General features: G+C 38.6%; 1 protein-coding gene across 1 annotated transcript in view; it reads left to right on the forward strand.

Moving 5' to 3' along the window:
• Positions 1-22,650, forward strand: part of LOC103606191 (protein unc-79 homolog) — a gene marked incomplete at both ends in the record, with an annotated part of 122,513 nt that overhangs the window by 94,394 nt on the left and 5,469 nt on the right. Inside the window, 3 exons of the mRNA XM_008590782.1 lie at positions 9,246-9,350; positions 16,277-16,354; positions 20,486-20,575. Of these exons, the coding sequence (XP_008589004.1) occupies positions 9,246-9,350; positions 16,277-16,354; positions 20,486-20,575 (273 nt within the window). The remainder of the gene's footprint in view (positions 1-9,245; positions 9,351-16,276; positions 16,355-20,485; positions 20,576-22,650) is intronic.

The raw sequence follows: 22,650 nt of genomic DNA on the forward strand, positions 1-22,650 counted from the left end.
AGAAATTTTTTTTTTTTTTTTAACAAGGGAACCAGCAATTGATTTTATTTGGTCCCAATCTCATTGCAGAGTTTGTTGGAACCATTTTCAAAACTACTCAGCTTTGTAATTCAAAATGCTGTCTTCTCTCTGGCCTACCTGGTGGAGCTGTGTGGCTTGTGTTACCGAGCTTTCACTAAGGTAAGTTTCCATACGTGTGTTCCTGTGAAAATTGGGAGAAATGTTTTCTTCTTTTTTTTTTTTTTCCTTTTTGTCTTTTTTCGTGTCCGGCAACGGATCGCAACCCTCAGTGTCGTGCCCGTACTGGACCGGGACCGGCAACGGGATCGCAACCTTCGGTGCTGCGCCCACACCTCGCTCAGCCAGTGAGCGGGAACCGGTCTGTATGTGGGATCCGAACCCTCGGCGGGAGCGCCGCCGCGCTCCCAAGCGGTGCACTGTAGCAGTGCGCCACCGGGCCGGCCCCAGAAATGTATTCTTTCTGCTCAGTGTCAAAAATCTGTTAGGTTAATTGCTTCATAATAGTTAAAAAATGAGTAATTCCACTGAGGTCTAATAAATATCATGGGGAGAAAACACTTTACACATATATACATAAACTGTGTCTAAAATAGGCAGATTTGGAGAATTGAGGGTCATGTGGTTTGGAAGAGAAGTGATATTTTGCATGAAACAAGGTAATGTTCTACATGACCTCCTAAGGCCCTTTTCAAGTTCACTATCCCACGATTAGTGTGTAAGCCAACACGACATATCATTTTTATACCCAGAATAGGAAAATATTGGCTTGTCATTTGTAAAAGCCTGTGGAGAGCTCCTTAATTTTCATCATTCGTGACTCTATCCACTTCTGGGCTCTCGGCCCCTGAGATTGTAATCTCATCTTTTGTCATCTTGCCTCAGTAATGGTTTCTCTATTTCATTATCTCTAGTACCCCCTTCACTACTGAGCAAGTGGAAAAGTACCACTTGCCCAGTAGATATAGCAGCCTTGTTGGAGCTGGCAGACACTGTCCTCATGGAAAAGCAGAAGGCCGGGCAAACGGGAGCATTTCTGTCCTTAAGAACAATGTGCAAATATTATTACTCTTCCTGTTTCCAAATTTTCTAAGTTTATTTTCAATGGGGTCTCTGTCTCTGTTGTTCTCTCTTGAACATTCAGAGTGCTCCTTTATTCATGTTGTCTCCTTCTATAAGCCCTTTATTTTGCTCATAAAAATCTAATTTTATACTAAGGCTTTCATTCTATTTAAAACGCCCTTATTTCCGTCCTTTCTGACTTGTGTCCATTCTGCCATGTTAAGTGTTCCATGATAACCATACCTTTGACTTTTCTGATTATAAACTATGTATCACCCTGCCTGGAGCAATATGTTTTCTAATTACCAAAATATTCAGCACTGTTTTCTTCTTTCAAATCCTCCTTGAAAAATAACTTCTACCCCCACTTTTTTCCACTTATAAAAGTAGATCTGTAAGACACAGCACCAAATATAATAAAAAGATGTTCTATTTTTAGAACTCATTTTATTTCTTAATTATCTTTTTGTTTGATTTGTTTATACGTTTTGTCAGAGGAAGAATCATAATGAGTTTGTACTTTCTATGTCATGAACTACAGGTATTGATTGCAGGGGACCTTCCAGCATTCTGAATTCAAGATATTCATCATTTTGGATATTTGTTATACATTCTATCCCTTCATAACCCATCATAATTTTAGTGGCATTTCACTTCCCTTAGTCATTCACGCGTCCTCATTTCTCCAACACAAAATGATTGTTATTTGTAGAAAGCTTCAATCCAGGGTATTCCTACCTTCCTCATGGATAATGAGAAACTATAAGAAATATTTAAAATAACAATATCTAATTGAGCCTTCTCCCTTACATAGTCAAAAGACAAAGCATGGAAAGGTAAGAGCTTTGGAGACTTCCCTTTCGGCAATTTGGCAGTCTGGGTAACCTGAAAACTATCTCACTTAAAATACTAGAAGTGCTGGATGAATTGTAATAAACATGATTTTAAATGTATAGCTAATTTTATAAGGGGCAAAAATGAAGAGGCAATTGAGAACCAGAGTGGTAAGCATATAAGTAGTCCTGGGGTAGGGGAATGGCTTGTCTTTGTAACTCAGTGGTTTGAGTTTTAAAGCCCACACAAGGAAAGAAGATGAGGTCTTCAGACTATTCCAGGCTAGGAGTTGGAGCTGAGTCATCCCAGCAGAAAGTCAGAACCCTTGAAAGGCTATACACTTTGTAAAAGTGTGGTTTGGAAAGAATATACTCTTGTAAGGAAGTGATGAGGAATGGTATCCATCTCAGCTTGCGAACTGGCAGAATTATTTATAGTCTCCCTTAAAAATTAGTGAGCATGGGCTTCTCTTTAAATAGGCTTAGAATTTGGATTTATAATACTTTTATGTTCTGGGAACCCCCAAGCTGAAAAGTCAAGTAACATTGGTGCTGAGAAAGTAATAAATATCTGGCAGAAGCAAGCTCAAAAGCAAGCCTTAAACCTCTCTGGAGGGATATGCCTTCAACCTAGGCCCAACAAGATTCCCAGAGTTAAAATCCTGATGAATATGAACTCACAATTTAAAATTACAAACAAATGAAGAAATAACCCGCTGTAGGCTAGATTAGTAAAGTCAGTAAACAGCAAGATTATTCCCCAAGGACTTCCAATATTAAGACTATGCAATAGAGGCTATAAAAATACCTTAAATGATAAGCAGATAAAGGATAAAGAAAAAAAAAAAAAAACCAGAAGGTATCTAGTCACTTTCAAAAGAAGAGGAAAAAGAACAACTACCAGACATTTGAACAAAGTAGAAATTCTAGAAATGAAAACCAGTGACTGACATAAAAAACTCAATTGTCAGGTTAAACAGAAAATTAGTACAGCTAAAGAGATAATTGGTGAAATGGAAAATAGATGTGAAGAAATTAACCTACAACACAGCAAAAAGAGATAAAGAGATGAAGGATATGAAGAGAAGATCTAACATATTTAATAAGTGTTTTAGAGAAGGAAAACAGGCCTTTTATTAGTTCCAGAATTGATTTAAATCATTAATTCTCTGATTCAGGAAGAACAATGAGCCCTACAAAATATTACAAATAAACTGAAGTTTTACCCACTCACATCATAGTTTATATGAGTAGCTAGAACTTAGCAGAACAGCCACAAAAAATATATTTTAAGAGTAACCGAGAGAAAAGACACTCTAAAGATACTGACAATAGACTTTTCAATAGCACAATGGATGCCACGAGATAAGGGGAGAAATGTCTTTAAGATGGTGAGAAAAAAAGAACTGTCTACCTGGAATTCTCTACCAGCTAGGCTATTCTTCAAGAGTGATGGCTGAGTAAATACTTGTATGCTATCAGGAAAATAAGAAATTTTCTGATACATTCTTATTGAAACAACTACTGAAAGATATATTTTAGTAAGAATGAAGGAAGAAGGAAGGAGTGAAATGTATGAAGGAATGGTGCTCAAAGAAATTGGTAAATAATATAAGGCAGCAGTAATAATAATGTTAATCAGATGGGTATAAAAACAAAATGACACTAAGATACTGGATAACAACCTGTAAGATGGAGGTGTGCACATGTGGTGTGGATTGGAGTTAAAGCATTCTATATATTGTTCACAAGAAGGGTAGAGATAATGCGTAACTTTAAATTCTTAAGAATACACATAATTGTTTTAAGTATAAACTCCAAAGGCCAGAAATACAATATATAAGTTCCAAGCAAGTAAAGGATAAAACAGTAAAAAAAGTTCAATCAAAAAGAGAGTCATAGAACAAGCTATAATAAGCACAAGTAAGATGAAAGAAATAAATTCCAAATATTCCAGTGATCACAATAAATATAAATTTAGTAAACTCACTAGGGATTATCAGATTGGATTTTATTTTATTTTATTGCCTTATTTTATTATTATTTTTTACTTATTGAGATATAATTGATTGTACATATCTTTGGCATGCAACATTGAATATCAATACCTGTGTGCAATATGTGATGCTCAAATCAGGATAATTAGTGTATTTGATGTTACACATTGTAATCATTTTTTGTGGCCCTCTACCAATTTCTTGCTAACCCCCCCCTCTGCCTCGCCTCCCCCTTACCTGCCTCTGGTGGCCTCAGTTCTGTCAGATTGGATTTTAAAAATCGAGTGATATGTTATTTATATGAGACCATCTAAAATATGTCTAAAGACACTAAGAAAGTTTGAAAGAAAAAGGCTGAAAAAAGATATACCAGGCAAATACTAATGAAAAGAAAGCTGAAGTCAGTAAACTGATTTTAAGTTGAAAAGCATTATTGTAAAGGAAGTCACTATATATATATATTTTTTTCCTTTTTGTCTTTTTTCGTGACCGGCAATGGATCGCAACCCTCAGTGTTGGGCCCGTACCGGCCCGGGACCAGCAACGGGATCGCAACCCTCGGTGTTGCTCCCGCACCATGCTCAGCCAGTGAGCGGCCGGTCCGTATGTGGGATCCGAACCCTCGGCTGGAGCGCTGCCGCACTTCCCAAGTGGCGCACTGTAGCAGTGCACCACCGGGCTGGCCCGGAAGTCACTATATTTTGATAAAAGGAGTAATTCACAAGGAAAACATGACAATTCTGAATCTCCATAGAGCTAATAATAAAGCATCAAAATATATGTAAAACAAAAATTAATAGGATTGCAAAGAGAAATTAACAAATTCATAATCATAGGGGTAGATTTTAACAGCTCTTTTTCAGTAATTGATAGAACAGATAAAAAATGAATAAGACTATAGTAGATTTGAACAATACAGTGAACAAATAGGATCCAACAGACATAAAAAGAATCTCAAATCCACCAATTTGAGAATATATTTAAAAATATGTAACATTTTAAAACACAGAGCAGGTAATAGGCTATAAATTAGGTCTTAACACATACTGGAGAGTTAGTTTCAAGGAGACAAAGTTCTCTAATCACAATGCAATTAAATTGTAAATCCATAAAAAAACCATCATTGCATATAAGTATTCAAGGGTAGCCTGAACAAGGCCTCCACATCTAAGGGGATACTATTTACATTTTAGACTTTAAATTTTATTGAGTATTGAAGCAGGTGTAGAGATGTGGGGCTTCCTGGTTAAGTCTTAGAGCAGCTGGAAGAGTCTACCCCCACATAAAATCACACCAGGTCACAGGGTTCTGCAAACATGGAGAAGAATATACAAGCACACATGACTGGTACACACAGTTGTACATGGTTGTGCCGTGTCCCAACTATGTCCCAGGAGACTTTGAGATTCTTCTTTTGACTACCCCCTGTTCTCAGATGTCTGAATCCTGTCCCCTTGCCAGATTCTGACCCAGTCACTTTACCTGCAGGGATTGGGTATGTGTAGAGTGAGTGCATGTGTGGCATTGAAGGTGTGGGTGAGTGGGTGAGAGTGCATGTGCACACGTTTAGCCAGGGCCGTTGACTGCCAGGGCTCTGAAAACTCATGTAGCTGTTCAGGTTTTGCAGTCATATAGTAATGTGAGAGAGAGAGAGAGAGAGAGAGAGAGTGTGTGTGTGTGTGTGTGTGTGTGTGTGTGTGTGTGTGTGTGTGTGTATGTACTTTTTCTGATTCATACAAAGGTGTTGTATGGGTTAATGGTGTCTGGTACTTGCTATATTTGGAAATTAAAAATATAGTTTTAAATAATTCATAGATCAAAGGAAATGTTATGAAAATTTAGAAAAATATTTAGAAATAAACAATTACGAAAATAGTACATTCCAAAATTTGAGAGATATAGACACAGAGATATTTAGAAAAATAATTGTCTTAAACACTTTTATTGGAAAAGAAGAAAAACTAAATGAGCTAAAGTCAGTTTAAATTAGAATAAGAATAATAAGTGCAAGAAAATTTAAAGGAAGGAAATAAAAATGAGAGCAGAAATCAGGCTGGTCCAAAGGCGGGGAGTGATCTCCACTGATCACGTCAGTTACAGATCTAACCCCTTGTTCTACTTTTTCCCCTTCTCACTACTGTGCTGGACTAGTCTTAATTTTTTTTTTTAAAGAGCAGAAATCAATGAAATAGAAAACATAAATACAGTAGAGGATCAGTGCAACCAAAAGAGGGCTATTTGATTAGACTAATAAAACAGACAATGAAGAAGGGGACATAGCTGCAGACATATTAGAGATTTAAAAATGAAAAGCTTTGTGCCTGTAAATTTGAAATCTTGGGTAATATGGACAATTCTTCAGAGAAATGTAATATGTAACAATCAGAAAAAAATAAAAGAGAAAAAAAACTGATTAGACTTGATAAAAAAATGGAATCAGTAGTTAAAAACATACCAACAAAACCATCGCAGCTTTAGAGACAACTTCTGTTAAACATTTAGGAAAAGACCGATCTCTACTTTATACAAACTGGTAGGATAGAAGAAGGGAACACTTCCCAACACATTTTATGAGGTCAATAGAATCTTGATACCAACCAGACAAGAGCAATAGGGGAAAGGAAAATCGTAGACCAATATCCTTCATAGATGCAAAAATTCTGAATGAATTATAGAAAATCAATGCTCTAAAAATAGAGCCTCATGACCCAGTTCGGATTTTCTTGAAATATAAAATGGTTTACATATAAGAACATCTGTTAATGTCACCATGTTATGCCAGATTAAAGAGAAAAACTTTTATCATTATTTCAGCAGATGCAAGAAAAGCATTTTTTATAATTCAGCACCCATGTATCATAAACACTTATCAAACTAGGAATAGAAGGAACTTAACTTGTTAGAGGGGGTCTACCAGAAACCTCTTGCAAGCAGTAAGTTTAATGATGAAATGCAAACAGTAGTCCCTTTAAAATCATAAGGAAAACAAGGATGCTTATTATCACTGCGCTATTCGTCATGGTGCTGGAGGTCCTGCTCGGTTCAGCAAGACGGGAAGAAGAAATAACAGGTGTAAGGATTGGAAAGGAAAAATACAACTCTCGTTTTTCATAAATGATGTGACCCTAGATGAATTGAAGAGAATCTATCTTTTTAGAATTTACGAGAGAGTTCAGTGAGGATGCTGGATAAAACTGAATACTCAGAAATCACCTACTCTCAATAGTCACTAAAAATGATTATAAAATGAGGGAGGGAGGTTTCGGTAATTGGCCACAATAATCAACCGCATTGTATTTTGACAAAATAAAATAAAATAAAATATTTTAAAAAATGTCATTTATTATGGCAACAAAAAATAAGTCTAACAAGTATGTGCAAGAACTTTATGGAAATAACCAGAAAACTTTACTGAAGAACATCGAAGAATGTTAAATAGGTGGAAACAGATCTTATGTTCATGGATGAGGACCCAGTATAATAAAGATAGTAATTCTCATAGAATAATCTATATGTCTAGTATAATTTCAGTAACAATCCTGGACTTTCTCTTCTGATAATGGTGGACTAGATAATTTGAACCTATCCTCCTACTTAACTTAAAAAGTAAAAAAAAAAAAAAAAAGTGAAAAAAAATTTCCTGGAAACTTCTTAAAACCATCAAAATGCTAATCAGATATAGAAGAATTGTGAGGCTAAGATCTGGGAGAGCACAGAAATACAGAGGTGGGAGCCTAGCACTAATAAAGGCCTTTTTTGCCCTGGAGGTGTTTGTTAATCTGGAAGATGCAACAGAGAGGCTGAGTTGCAATTATGGAAGCCCCATGAGGCTAGAGGGACCAAAATCACAATCCAGGACTTACTAAGAGTGGGCACCCTGATACTATACCCCTTGACCCACACACTTTTGGCTGGGACAACAAAGTAAAGATAACCCAGAAGTAAACTCGCCTTTACATGGGTCTAGCTCAGTGGCAAGCCCTGTGGTGGCCCAAGGTAAGATATTATAAGCCTTACATGTATATTAAGGTAACCCTGGTCTGCCAGTACCTACAGTCATCTTGCAAAAAACAAACCGAAAGCTCTTTGAAGGAAGATAACATTTCAAGCCACAAATTATTTCTGTAAAGAATTTTTTGGTAAAGCATCCAGCACACAAAGATAACCAGACACATGAGGAGGCAAGGTACACTGAGTGAAGAGTACAAAGAAAAGACGGTGGATTCAGACTGCAGGGACTCCAGTTACTTGATTATGAAAGGATCAAGAAACGACACACAGGGCCTTTGAAGGAGTTTGCAATTGCAATGTGCTGTTAATCCTGCGTGGGTGGGTGATTGCATGAGTGTTCAGTCCACCTCAGTCCATTTAACTGTATGCTTATATCTTATGTGCTTTTCTGCATGTGTTTTATATTTGACAATAAAAAAGGCTTACAAAATTGAAACCAATCAACAGGAGGATTGATAGATGAATTTCGGTATGTTCATACAGTAAAATATTATTAAACTGTATTTTAGAAGAATTAAAGCTACATGTATCAATAGGGATTATTCTCAAAAATATAATGTAGTGAATAATTGTAAGTTGCAGAAAGATATGGACAGTGTGATGCCATTATGGAAAGTTAAAAAGCATGCAGAACAATTTTATACATCTTAATAGAGGCATATGTATGTGGTCAAAGTGTAAAAATATGCATGAAATAATAAGCACTTGATTCAGAATAGTGGCTACTTCAAGGAAGGGAGGAAAGAGGAAAGAGAAGAGAGCACTGTATAGGTAGCTGCAACTGTTTTGTAGTATTTTATCGCTAAAAAAGGATGAATAAAATAAAGCAAAATGACACAATTTAACAAAGAAGGTTGGTAGGTACATAACATATTCCATTGTCTATTTTTCCTGTATGCTTGAAATAGTTAATAAAAAGTAAGTTCCTTGGAGAGAGATGGAACCCATTGAAAGTTATATATCATTTTCTGTAAATAATTTTGTATTGAAAAAAAAAAAACTTTTAGGCTTGTTTAATGGCTGCAGTTCTTGGGACCTATCTCCTGTGACTAAGAACCAAATCCTGTGGTTTCAATATTTAAGAGATAGCCTATCTTTTTTCTTATCCACTAAATTATGTGTTCTCAGTGCTTCAGTAATAACACACCAAAAAATGCCTTTTTTCTTTTCAGTTTTAATTTTATTTCTTAAGGACAGTTCACTACACCTTCTTAAATGCCATTTTTTATATATGATGTGTGAATCTTTTGGAAGCGCTTCTGACATAGATCTACTCTAATTGAATTTTTAAATCCCTTACCTTCTACTATTTTGTTTTCTTTAGGAACGTGATAAATTCTACTTGTCTCGTAGTGTTGTTCTAGAACTTCTGCAGGCCCTAAAGCTCAAATCTCCTTTACCAGATACGAACCTCCTTTTGCTTGTCCAGGTAGGCTTATGCTTTATTTGTAAAACTTTTCATGAGATCCATGCGTGTTTGGAAAAATTAAGGGAGGTGTGGAGCATATGCATAAAACCAAATGACTTTGCCTGGAGAGGAGAAATAATACATCTTATATGAGCCATGATCTAAGTAATGCTAGGCACTTGGCACTTCCACTGGCTAAAAAAGACAGAGGGAATATTTATTTTGTTCCCACTGTGGAATTAGTTCTGTGAGGGACAGAAAGAAGAATGAAATCATTTCTGTCCTCAAGAAATTTGTAAGCCGGTAGGTCGGATGGGCAGCTGACTCACCAGAGGTGAGACAGGACTAATGAAGCCAGAAATGGGGGAGGCTGGCAGTCAGCTCAGTTGGTAGAGTGTGGTGCTGCCAACACCAAGGGCAAGGGTTCGGATCCCCAGCTGCCAATCAAAGAAAAATATTAGGGAGCAGGCCGAGCCTGAGGTCTCATTGCAGAGTTGGAAGAATATGGGTGGGTCATTTAATCTTTGTGAAGCAGGAGTGAAGTGCATGGTGGGCCAGGCAAGATACAGTCAAATGGCAGGATATACTGAGCCAAACCAAGGTGGGGGTAGATGTGAATCAACCCCCATGGGACCGCTGAGGCAGAAGGGCTTGAATGCATACCAGGCAGGTTCTGGAGAACTGACAACGGTTATGCTTTTGGTTGTAGGGGGTTGTAGGGCTGCTGCTTATGAGGGCTGAAGCCCTCCATCCTCAGCGTCTTTAACTCAGCATCTTAGGCAAGCATGAAGGTTTTGATCACCTGAAACAGGCTATGACTAGTGGGGTGGGGGGAGAGAGAGAGAGAGAGAGAGAGAGAGAGAGAGAGATAGAGAGTGTATCCTGGGGAAATTTGGGAGCAGGAGGGATCCCACCTCATATGGTGTGAAATCAGGGAAGACTTCATGAAGAAAGTGACATGACATTCAAGCTGGGTCACGAAGGACTGGTGGATGCAGACAAATGTCTTTGCCTGGAGTTGGGGTTCAGCCCAGAAGCTGGCTGGCTTTAAGCAATAGGGGAGGCTTAGGCAGGAAGGTGGGATAAATTTAGGGATAATGAATTTATCCCTAAATAAATGGGGTTGAGAAAAAGAAGACTGGCAGTGCCAGATGAGTCAGTAGGGGATCAGGTGACCTAGGACCCCACCTCCCACCCAAGGGCTGAGGCTGGATTTAAAGACAGCCGTGAGCTACAGCTGGGATCAGGGCATCATTCAGATAGCTTTTGTGCTGAGTGCCCCTAACTGCGTCACAGCTGTTTTCAGTTCTCCCTGATGAGCATTAAGACCAGTCCCAGAGTCTGGGCAGATGAGTTTGAGGTTATATTATTGGAGGTAAAGGGAAGGTTGGTCAAGGAACTAGATAGATTTCCCTGAATTGTAGGCACCATTTGGAGAGATGAGGGAGAAAGGAACATTAATTGAGCACCTGTTATGTGCCAAGCAGTGTGTTGGGTGCTTTACTTGCTCCCCCCACTTAATCCTCACAAAACATGTGAGGTATAGGTTCTGCACTGCAGAGGGGTTCAGCGGGCCTGAATTGTAGGCACCATTTGGAGAGATGAGGGAGAAAGGAACATTAATTGAGCACCTGTTGGGTGCTTTACTTGCTCCCCCCACTTAATCCTCACAAACCATGTGAGGTATAGGTTCTGCACTGCAGAGGGGTTCAGCGGGTTGTGCAGAGCACACAGCTGGCCTAACTGATAGTATCAGCGTCTGACCACAGGGCGTTAGGACTCCAGAACCCACTCTAGTCAGTGTGAAGCACAGTCTAGTCGGGCTCTTTACATCTCTTGCCTGGATTACTGTAGTAACTCTTAGCTTTTTGCCCTGCCTTTATCTCTGTCCACACCCATCCAATCTTCTGGCCTATGGCTGCCTAGCAGAATTTTGCTAAAACTGCTTTTTATCGGTTCACTCCCTACATTAAAAACCTAGAGTGACTTTATAGCACCTGAAATATCCAGGTCTTCCATCACCTGGCTGCATTTGACTATGCAGAATTATTTCCCACTACAAATATTTCCTGACCACCTGTGTTGGGCTAGGTTCTGGGGTTATAGAGATGTGAAAGGCATATCCTGATAATGTGCTAACTACTGTCACGAAAGTACCGTGGAGGAGGGAGTGGCTAACTCAGCCTGAGACATGGAGGAAGGCTTCTGAAGTGCCACAGGGTACCATGCAGGGTGCCGGGAAAACAGGCAAATGAGCCATGGCCCCTTCCTTCCAGGAGTTTGCAATCTAGTAGGTGAAGGTGATGTATAAACAAAAAATTCCAACACAGTATAATGGGTGCAGGAGTAGAGGTGCGGGCTGAGTGAGGGAGTGGTGTAGAAAAGGGACCACGTGGACCTCAAATGATGCACAGTTCAGGTGTTTACTCAGTAAGAGAAGAGGAGGAGCAACACTTGTCATTTACCATTTAATGTCCACTGCCTGTCCCCTTCCTCCCCTCCATACATTTCTAATCATTAGGACCAGAATTTAGTTTTTCTCAAAGGCTTGTGATTTAATACAAAGTTGTTGTACTTTCAGTAAAGAGTTGTCTGTAAGTTATCTCTGAAGAGCTTTCCAGGGCACACTGAAGCTCTCTGAGAGCATATGCTAGTGAGAGTTCGTGACTGCTGGAAAATGACAGCGATGGATGCTGGGCATGATGAAGTCAGAATGAAATGGCTCCCATCGTATGCAGACACTAGACAGCCCAAGAGGAAGACAGAAGCAAAATCACAACCAGAAAATATGTGCTCTCCTAAGGAGAGGCAAACTGAACCTCTCCCCATGGACTGGCCTTGGCCAGCGCTTCCTGCGCACACATCAGCAGCAGCACTGCTTTCGAGTACAAGCAACTCTGACACAAACTGACTTTAAAGATTAATGGAACATGTGCTTGTTTGGAGGAGAGGGCAGGTGAACAGGGCTTAGTGAAATAGCCCAGGAGGGATTTAAGGTTAGCAGATAAACAGTGTCTGGGGGTCACTTGCTCCTGATGGCATTTCAGTTGGGGACAAAAACAACCTAGGTTTTAGGGCCTGAAGGGGCTTTTCTGTGGGCATTGGACAGTTATTCCCTTAATTGCCCTTAATCCTCAGCAGAGCAGATCTGTGTGGCTGATCTTCTTGGGGTCTAGCACCCCACGCTGTAACGGCCGAGGGGTGGTTTTCTATGAAGTACATTAGTCAAGCATAATAAGCGCCTGTCACAAGACAGCAAAAGAACACTGACAGTATAAATTACCCAGTGCTTAAGGAAACCATGAAAACAGTGATTATTGCATCCCAGTCAGGTGAATAAATAACAAAAACAAATTAGCTTTAGGAAGAAAGAAGGCAAAAAGTAGATACTCCTAAATATGTTTTATGGATTTTTCATCTGCCATTTTAAATGTATGACATTTTTGTGTTTTAAAAACAAATACGTATTTGTCATTGAATCATTAAGTTAAGTTTAAAAAGTCAAATTATTAAGGTTGGAAAGGCATTTTGGAGACATTTTGAGATCATGCCCATGAGGAACAACTTTATCAGTAGTGTTTCAGCCTTCTCCAATGAATGATGTTAAACATCATGCCATTTTGGAATAACGTATCCTTGTTCTATAAATTCTTGGAGTAAACCATTTTGATTACTAATGAGAGAAATAAAAGTGAGGCATACTGTAAAAAACAGAGTAGTTGCCCTTTCTGCCTTGGGTCCTGCCTGTCATGGAGAGAAGTCCCAGGATGAAGAAGCGTTTTTGTTTCTGTTCATGAGTAGTGCCCCTTTCTGTAGGGTTTCTCAGTTCCTTTTGCTCCTGCCCTTGACTGCCTGGGCCCTCCAGGTGTCCTCTGGGGGATAGTGGAGGTGATAGCCTGCTCTCTGGTAGCTTCTCTAGGGCCGGAGGATCCTGGCTGGAGTCAGAGGGAAGCTCTCCCCTGTACTGATGGGCAATGTCAGTTCTGGGCACTTGGACAATCAGGCGCACCGTATGGATGGATGTTGTGTCAGTGACGTTCATTATGGCTATCAGTGACCATCCTCTGAAGGCAGTGGGGGAGGGTCTGTTTAACTGAAAATGCAAATTGGAAATAGAAAAGAAAGCAATGTTTGAAAGGAAAAACTCCCCAGGCGATCAGTCATGAATGACACTGGCCCCACCAGTGAGAATAGAGTCAGTTGCTCCAATGCTGGGATTACCATTTACTCTTTCACTATGAGGAATCACTAGGGTATTTTATCTACTATTTCTCTAATTAATGACTTAGTAGACAGATGAGTTCACTGAGATGGAAGCGTTTATATTCTTCTCATAGATAGACCATGCCTTTGCTGTTTACCAAATACTCTGGCAGTAAAAGAAACCCTTTTTAGGACAATGAAGCACATGCCCCAGGAATGTGGGGTCTCCCAAGTTCTAAACATGTCAGGCAGTAACAGGTACCAGTCTTTTTTAATTCCTAGAATTCTTCCAGGAGGCCTGGCGTCATGTGACATTTCCCAGCCTGCTATATTGTGGTTGTGTAGTCATGACTGCTATTATCTGATTTTACTTACCTATGAGGTCAGGTGGCTTTAAATGTTCAACTGGATTTTTTTTTTCCCAAAGAAAAAAAGGCATGGAGATAGGAAAGAATTTGCCAAGTAGAAAAAAATTGTATTCTTTAGAGTCTAAATTGTCGACCACCAGGGCATAGTTCTCCTGTGCTTTGGACAGATGCAATAACGTGTTATTTTAATTCAGATCTATCGTCATTTATGCTTTTGCTTATAACATGTTCTTTTCTGCTGGTTTGCCATATATATTTTAGATGTAATAGGTTATTACAATTGTTCTTGAGATAGATTAAAGGAGAGTTTTCATAATTGAGTGATAACTCATTAAAAGCCACCATAAAGTCTATTTATGTTCAAATCAAAATGAAATTCCTCAGCTCCCACTATGTGTTGAGAGTGTATATTCTGCTGATTTGCATGTACCCCTCCCGCTCTGTGGGATCTACTTGCCTGTTCAAGTTATGAGAAATCATGTCAGTGAAAGGTTTTCTTTTAAAGATAGGTTAGTTGTGGGCTGGAGGACAAAGAAATAGCAGTGGTATGGCTGTTGTCTTTAATTCAGGGAGTTGCTGTTGAGGGGGGTTATTAATATTAGTTGAGCTGGTAATAATCCAATCACTCTACGGGATGAGAGGTGGAGATACTATTTTGGGTATCATTTTGATAATAAATTTCATAATGACACATAATGGATATTGTGTTTCTTTTGTATTCATGGGGGAGTGCATATTTCAGTGGCATATTTCTCTCTGAAAGTATAGATTTCTTCCTTCTATAGGAATTATAATTTCCCTCTCTGATGTTAGTTATATCTTTATACTTTGAGCAGTTCTATAAAATTATAGTGGATTTTTTTCAGCTCATGGTTAACAGCCATAGAAAACAAAGACAGAGGGATTTATTAAGGTTTTAATTGTATGTACGATGTGAAAATACAGTGGATTAAAATGCATTGATAAATAATAGATGATGTTAGAGGCGTATGCGCTTTTATTCCCGTTGATATGCCAGACTCTCTGAGGCACCTCCATTACTTTTAGGGTGATTTTTTTTAATGAATTCTGACTTATAAGGGTTGTCACAAGTCAGACATTTGAATTTGACTTCAGATCTTGACCCTGCGTGGCTGTTAACCATGCTGACTATGTGCTTCCATTAGGCTACTCATTCGACTTTGCTGAGTATGGTAGGTGGGAAAGGCATCTGCTGAAGGGAGATAGAGACATTTGAAGTTTTGCTTCTTCACCAATCTTATCTTGCCTTCAAGGAGCCAGTCAGGTCATGCAAGCATACTTGAGGGGCTCCAGGACCCACCCAGCTCTCTTGTGCCTTCCAGTATGAGAGAGGAATGAATGAGGAGGAGGAGCTGTCAGTGTTAAAACTTCTTCGGAGCCTCTAAACTCTGCTGCATAACAGCAGCTTTGGACCCCACATTGTTAGGGCCACTGGCCAGAGGCCAGGAAAGAGGAATTAAACAGGAACTAATTGCACATAGCAAACTCTAAAGACTGTGTGTTTAACTTTTTTTCCTAAAACCATTAATACGTAGTCGAATGTTACATTAAGTGGGGGGCACCTGTCAAAATCTGTAATGAAGCAAATTAAATTGTAATCTGGAAAATTCATTCTCACCATGATCTCAAGTCATAATTGATTAATCTATTTGTTTCATAAACTGTCTGAGCCCCTCTGAGATGGCAGGCACCAGGCTGGTGCTGGGAATGAGGTGCGTCAAGCGTGTGTTCTTGCAGGGCTCCTCACAGATTGAGAAATAGACTCATAGGTCACCGCAGTCTAATGTGATGACTGTTAGAATGCAAGTGTGTGAAAAGTCCTGTGGGTGGCCAGAGCAGGAGTGGGATCATTATCAGCAGAGGATACATGTGGATGAAGTGGTGGGTGGAAGACCAGACGCTGAAGGCCCTTGGAGGGGAAGAAACAGGTTGAATAACTCACTCTGAGGTTGATTGTTTTCCTAGTTTTATTCTATACATATGATACAATGATAAAAGTTATGAAAATCTGTGAATGTGTGCATAACAGTACTGTCAAAAAGTGCTAAAGAATAAATACAGTGACTTCAGAATAAATCTGACAATGCTGACATCTATTATTTCTTCCTTGATTGAATGTACCATTTCAGTGCCATTTATCTTTCTGGGTAAAGTAAGAATCTGCATGCTAATGTCAGTACTATAGTTCTGAGTTTCTGATAGGAATGAACTATCGTGATTAGCAAGTCCGATATATCCAGGGCAGATTGTCACAAGAGTAAACACTAACGAGTTTAAGCCAAATTAATAAAATTATAAATTTCTTATTACAGTCCAAGTACTCTTAAAATAATTATCCTTTCATTTTTTTATTAGTTTATTTGTGCAGATGCTGGAACCAAACTAGCTGAGTCAACAATCCTGAGCAAGCAGATGATAGCCTCTGTACCTGGAGTAAGTCCTGACCAAGTTAATTGTCTACATTTTTATATTTCATAGAATAGTGGTTAAGAGGGTAGGCTTTAGACTGGTGCCAGGGTTTGAAGCCTGCCATTTACTAGCTGTGTGATTTTAGGAAAGTATTTTAACCTATGATACTTTGATTTGTATCATCTGTGGAATGGACATAACACGACCTAATGTGCAAGTTGAGGATTGAATGAGAAAATGCATATAAAGCATATGAGCATGCTGCCAGACATATAGTAAGTGCTGAGTAAATGCTATCTATTAAAAATAATATTAATAAACATTATCTATTGTTGGATATTTTAGGTTTTTTTTTTCAATATTCTGCAACTGTAATTAAAATGCAGTGAACATCTTTGTGCCTGAATCCTTGTTTATATTTTAGACTGTCTTTATAATAGATTTCTGCGAGTAAAATTACTAGACTATGGTTTTTTTAAGGGTTCTTGATAATAGTCAGGATAGTACAAGATGCAATGAGATAAAATCCCCATTTTCAGCGACTTAACACAAAAGCAGTTTATTGTTTGCTCATGTGAAGTTTAAACGGGTGTCCTGATTGATAGGGGAATGGGACTTCTACATGAATGTGCAGGGATCAGGGTCCTTCCATCATTCAGTCCTCTGCCATCAGCTGGCATTTGGGTTAAGAGAAGAGAATATGGTATGTGGGAGGTTTTCATGACCAGATCTAGAAGTGCATGTCTCTTCTACTCAGGTTGCATTGACCAGAACTGTCACATCACCACACCGAACTGAAGGGAGGATGGGAAATGTGGTCTAGTTGTGTGCCAGGAACAAGAGAAATGGGTCTGCAGAGTAGCTAGCCAGTCTCTGCTGCACTTGCTGTTTCCTTATTGTTTAATTCTTTAAAACTCAATATTTGTTACCTATGTGATAGCTAAAAACAGTAACATCTCTAATATATAAAAGATTTATTGAAATCCATGAGTAAAAGACAAACATTCCAATACCAACAACAAAAAAGCAACAGTTATAAGATTTACATACAGCGTTCTTCTCAATGACCAATAAACCATTCAAATAAACCTTTTATCCTCCCTAGCAATCAATGAACTATAAATTAATATAAAAATATTTAAAAATATAAAAATTAAAATTGGCTAGCATACCAGCAGATTTTTCCTTTACTTAAAAAAAAAATCACTTTATTGAGGTATGATTGACATACGAAAAGCTGAACATCTTTAATATATGCAAATTGATCAGTTTGGCAATAAGTGTACACCGATCAAATAATCACCACAATCTGTGCCATAAGCATATCCATCATCTCCAAAAGGTTCTTCCTACCCTCTTTATTTGTGTATTAATTATTGTTATTAGTGATAAGAACACTTTACATAAGATCTATCCTCTTAGCTAGTTTTTAAGTATCTAATACAGTATTGCCAACTATAGGCATTGTGCTGTGCAGTAGATCTGCAGGACTTACTCTTCTGCATAACTGCAACTTTGTACCCTTTGACTAATACCTCCTCATTCACCACCCCACAGCAGATTTTTCTCGATGATTGAACTTACTGATGGTGAAGTGAGGCAAGCATCTTTATATGCTACTGGTGGTAGTGAAACCAACTTTGCTGGAAGGCAGTTTGAAAATCTATTTCTAGGACTATGTTTGAGAAAATAAATATGTACATAAAGATTTATATATAAGTATATTTATTAAAGCATCATTAAAAATAGCAAAAATATGGAAACAAATGTCCAACATTATAGTGTTGTTTAAATAAAATAAGGTACATCCATAAGATAGACTATTATGTGGCTACCAAATCAAAGTTTCAAACAATGTTTAATTAATTGGAAAATGCTTAGGATGGATTTAATGAAAAAACAAGTTAGAAAAAAGTTATCTCAATCTTATAAAAAATTATATGTATGTGTGTATGTTATATGCATTCAAAAAAAACTTGGGAGGAAATAGTAACAGTGGTTTTCTCAGAGGTGGAAGAACAGAATTAGGATTATGGTGGTTTTAATTTTCCTTTTTAGTAATTTGTACTTTATAAACTTTCTACATAGAACATGTGTTACTTTCATAATCTAAGAAATCTAACTTTAAAATAACATACAAGTTTTGAGGAAGAATCGGATATGATTTGCTTTAGTTCATGTTTGAGGTTAGAGTATGTTTTCAAGTTCTTTACCTCAATTTTCCTATTGAAATAAATATAGGTCTTTGAAACAAACGGAGCTTGGCTCCTTATGTGTTGTTTTGATTTTTAAATAACACGCCTAAGGCTATATTTACACTTTGCAAAGTAAAAAAAAAGGGGGGAGGCAGTGGAATGGAAATTATATGCTTTGTTTTATAAATGTAGGTGGCTAAGATTCTCCTGACTTTAAAGCAGATTTTAAGGATTTTATTAGATGTAGTTGTCTCTAGAACAAAACTAAATAGATAATAGTAAATTTTTCACTCTCACTTTTTGAGATTCCATCTTAAAAGACAAATATTGAATAATGCTCCTCGTTATTATTTTTGGTGACATTTGCTTAGTTGAAATGGTATAAAATATTGCCTATAAAAGGCAACAAATCCCTTTCAAGAAATGCATGAACAGAGTCTACGCTCCTGTTTGCATGATGTGAAAGGTCAGAGAAAATGGAATAAATCAGGGGGAAATCCTTTCTTGCACTAAAGGATTAATATTCCAAAAGCAAGAACACAATAACCTTTTATAATTCCTCCACCTGATTTAAATTAAAAGAAGAAAACCTTAGAACATATGCAATGCTTGGAAAACACTCTGACAGACTGCCAATGACCTTATTTTACTGTTTGTGATCCTGTCAGAAGAACTGACAAGCGTAACATTCTAGAAGAGAGAGAAGGTGATATAGTTCAATGCTGTGCAGATTTACATGAATATGGGAAAATAAGAGCCACTGGGTGAGCTAGTTAAGTATATAATGTTCCAGATTTTCCTAAGAAAGCCAAAAAAGGCCTTTAGCATAGTATTCATATGGCTTCAAAGACTGCCTGCTTTTGATCCGCATTATACCCGGCCTGATGTGTGGCTTCTCTCGTACAGCTTTGATGTAGCAGCCTGTCTGCTCATTTCACTTTGCTTTGCTTATAATCCTGAATTCACTGCATTGCCCTGAGAGAGCAGGTTCATGCCATTTAATAAGTAAAACAGGCTTGCTTTCTTCTCCTTTAAAACTTCCCAAACAGTCTTCCCCAACTGCATGGGGAACATGACCATTTTGTTTATTTCTTTTATTTATCCAAGAACTTGATGATAAGTGGTACATGTATCTATTTAATAGTATATATACTATGTATAAAAAGTTAATTTGTAAGTGAATTGAGTGAGAATTTCTGCCTTTTTCAGCAAACACGATGTTTACTTCTGTCCTTTTTTTGCTTGCTTTCTTCTCCTTTAAAACTTCCCAAACAGTCTTCCCCAACTGCATGGGGAACATGACCATTTTGTTTATTTCTTTTATTTATCCAAGAACTTGATGATAAGTGGTACATGTATCTATTTAATAGTATATATACTATGTATAAAAAGTTAATTTGTAAGTGAATTGAGTGAGAATTTCTGCCTTTTTCAGCAAACACGATGTTTACTTCTGTCTTTTTTTTTTTTTTTTTGGATAGAAAAGGATTCAAGGTTCTGGTGGTAGAATTTGGTGGCACATATTTATGTACATCTAAGACTTCCCTAGGGTGATAACATGTTACCATCGTTTTGGGGCTATTCATGTCATAAGGACTCTGACACTAATGGCATTACAAAGGCTGAATCTTTGTATACAAACCAGTTTAAAGACAAGTAAACAAAAATCAGTTCAATTACCCAGTGGAAAAAGCATTTAACCCTGTCTCTCACAGGCCTCTCCTTTCCACCCCAACCTTTTATTTTATTTCTTTATTTTTTGCTCTCCACCCCAAACCTTTTATCAATTTTTGTCCAAACTGTGGGCAGACAATCACAGACTATGCTGAGAGGAATGGATTGGGTCAGAAATCCAGAAAATGAAACAACTCATTAGTAAACAGCATGAAACCAGAGTGAGACAGTCATTACAGTCAGGGCACAATTGGAGCTGTGACCCAGCTGTGTCTTTGTGTTTCAGTGTGGGACCGCAGCGATGGAGTGCGTGCGTCAGTACATCAACGAAGTGCTGGATTTCATGGCAGACATGCATACACTAACCAAACTGAAGGTGAGGCGGCTCCCATCACTCATCTCCTAGGTTCATGAAACATAGAGACATTCTTAGAGAATTGAACAGACCATGCAGGAACATATTGCTACCTGGGGAGGCAGCTGTGGCTCCACTGAATGATCCTGTCTTGGGGGTCTGAAGAACCAGGGCCCAGCTCTGCAAAGAGGGCAAGAAGAAAGGAAAGGATATTCACATGGCATCAGCTCTTTGCACAGCTTTACTTTTGCTGTTTATTCAATTCTCACAATGTCCCTATTAAGATATTATCTTCATTTTACAAATGTAGAAACTGAGGCTTGGGACGGTGTAGTCCATTGCTCAAGGTCACACTGCTAGTAAGTGGTGAAGTCAAGGTTGAACCTGAAACTGTCGTGTCTCCCAATCCATTCTCTTTTCACCATATCATGTAGCATCATTTAATTACCTTGAGACAGTTTCCTCATTTGAAGAACAAGTCTAATAATACCTACCTTGCCTGACTGGTACAAGGTTTGGTATAAAATAATGTGTGTAAAGAGACTTCCATAAATTGTAGCACGTTATGCAAACATAAACCATTTATTATTTTTATCTGCATCTAAGATATCTTCAAGAAAATAATTTTAAAAAGGGTATAGAATGGGCTGGCCCGGTGGCGCACTCGGTAGAGTGCGGTGCTTGGGAGCGTGGTGACGCTCCCGCTGAGGGTTCGGATCCCATATAGAGACTGGTCCGCTCACTGGTTGAGTGCAGTGCGGGCGCGACACCGAGGGTTGTGATCCCGTTGCTGGTCGCGGTACGGGCACAACACTGAGGGTTGTGATCCCATTACCGGTCACAAAAAAAGACAAAAAAGGAAAAAAAAAAAAAAAAAAGGGTATAGAACAACATTTAATTTACATATGGCCCAAATCCCAGTGAAGTTGTTGAATTTATTGGTGGTTTTGTAGGGTGGAATGAATTGCTGAGGCAGGTCCACCTCCCTGCCGTGATTCGACTAGGGAGCTAAAAGATTAATAGTCTGAAAGATTTGAGGAAGGCTCTGGACAGAGGGCAGAAGAGAATGTAAACACGGTCCAGGGAGCAGCCAAATTGCAATCTGGCACTAAATGATTCTTTTTTGGTAAACAGGAACCTAGTGATCCCAGAAGCTCACCAGCTAAAAATATGATTCCTTCATCACTGAACTCAGTTTTCAGACTTGGCTCAGATAATTCAGAGTGTTTCTTGGTATAAGGATAGATTTATAAATGCTAGGTGGAAAGTAGAATCAAAATTTAAGCTGGTAATTTTGCATATCTAAACCCAGTCATTTCTTAGTAAGTTTTATGCTGGTTACTGATTGGTGAACCTGGTTGCCCACACTTACATGATTTTGATGTATAAAGAAGAGGAAGCGATTTTCCCTAAACATTTTTAGCTTGTTTTGCAGACACTTTTCCAAGAAGGATCCATGATGATCAAAAGGTTGGGAACTATAGGCATAATCCAATCCTCTGACTTTACATATTAGGAAACTGATCAGAAAGGTCAGGTGGCAAGTGGCTTATCCAAGGCCATGCAACTACTTAGGACACAAGTGGGCCTAGAATCTAGTTCAGTGCTCTTCCTACCAGGCCACACTGAACAAAGAAATCTTTCTAAATTAATTCATCAAATATGTATTGAGCACCTGTACTGTTCCTGGCTCTGTTCTGGGCATTGGAGATGCCCTTATGAGCAAAAACAGACACAGTGGCTGTCCTCATTTGATTTACAGTCTGGTAGTGGAGGCAACATTTAATGAACATTTCACACAGACTAAAGTAGAATTGTGACTCTCACATTGCTGTAAAGAGGGGGTAGACGGTGGCATGGACCCAGCCAGGGAGCTCAGGGAAGTCTTCACGGGAGAAGTGACACTTGAATTATGATCTTAGCAAGTAGGTGAAGAGAGGCAGGAACAGTATTTTGAGCAGAGGGAATAGTAGTGGGAGGGAACATGGAGAGCAGTGTGGCTGGAGCCACAGGATGTGGGGTAGGATGCAGAGGTCTGCAGTAGCTAGACCATTCCCAGCTCTACAGGCCGTGCTAAGGAATTCCCCCCCCCCCCC

The sequence above is a fragment of the Galeopterus variegatus genome, unplaced genomic scaffold, assembly GCF_000696425.1.
Source record: "Galeopterus variegatus unplaced genomic scaffold, G_variegatus-3.0.2 Scaffold6365, whole genome shotgun sequence".
In the NCBI taxonomy this organism is placed as follows: Eukaryota; Metazoa; Chordata; class Mammalia; order Dermoptera; family Cynocephalidae; genus Galeopterus; species Galeopterus variegatus.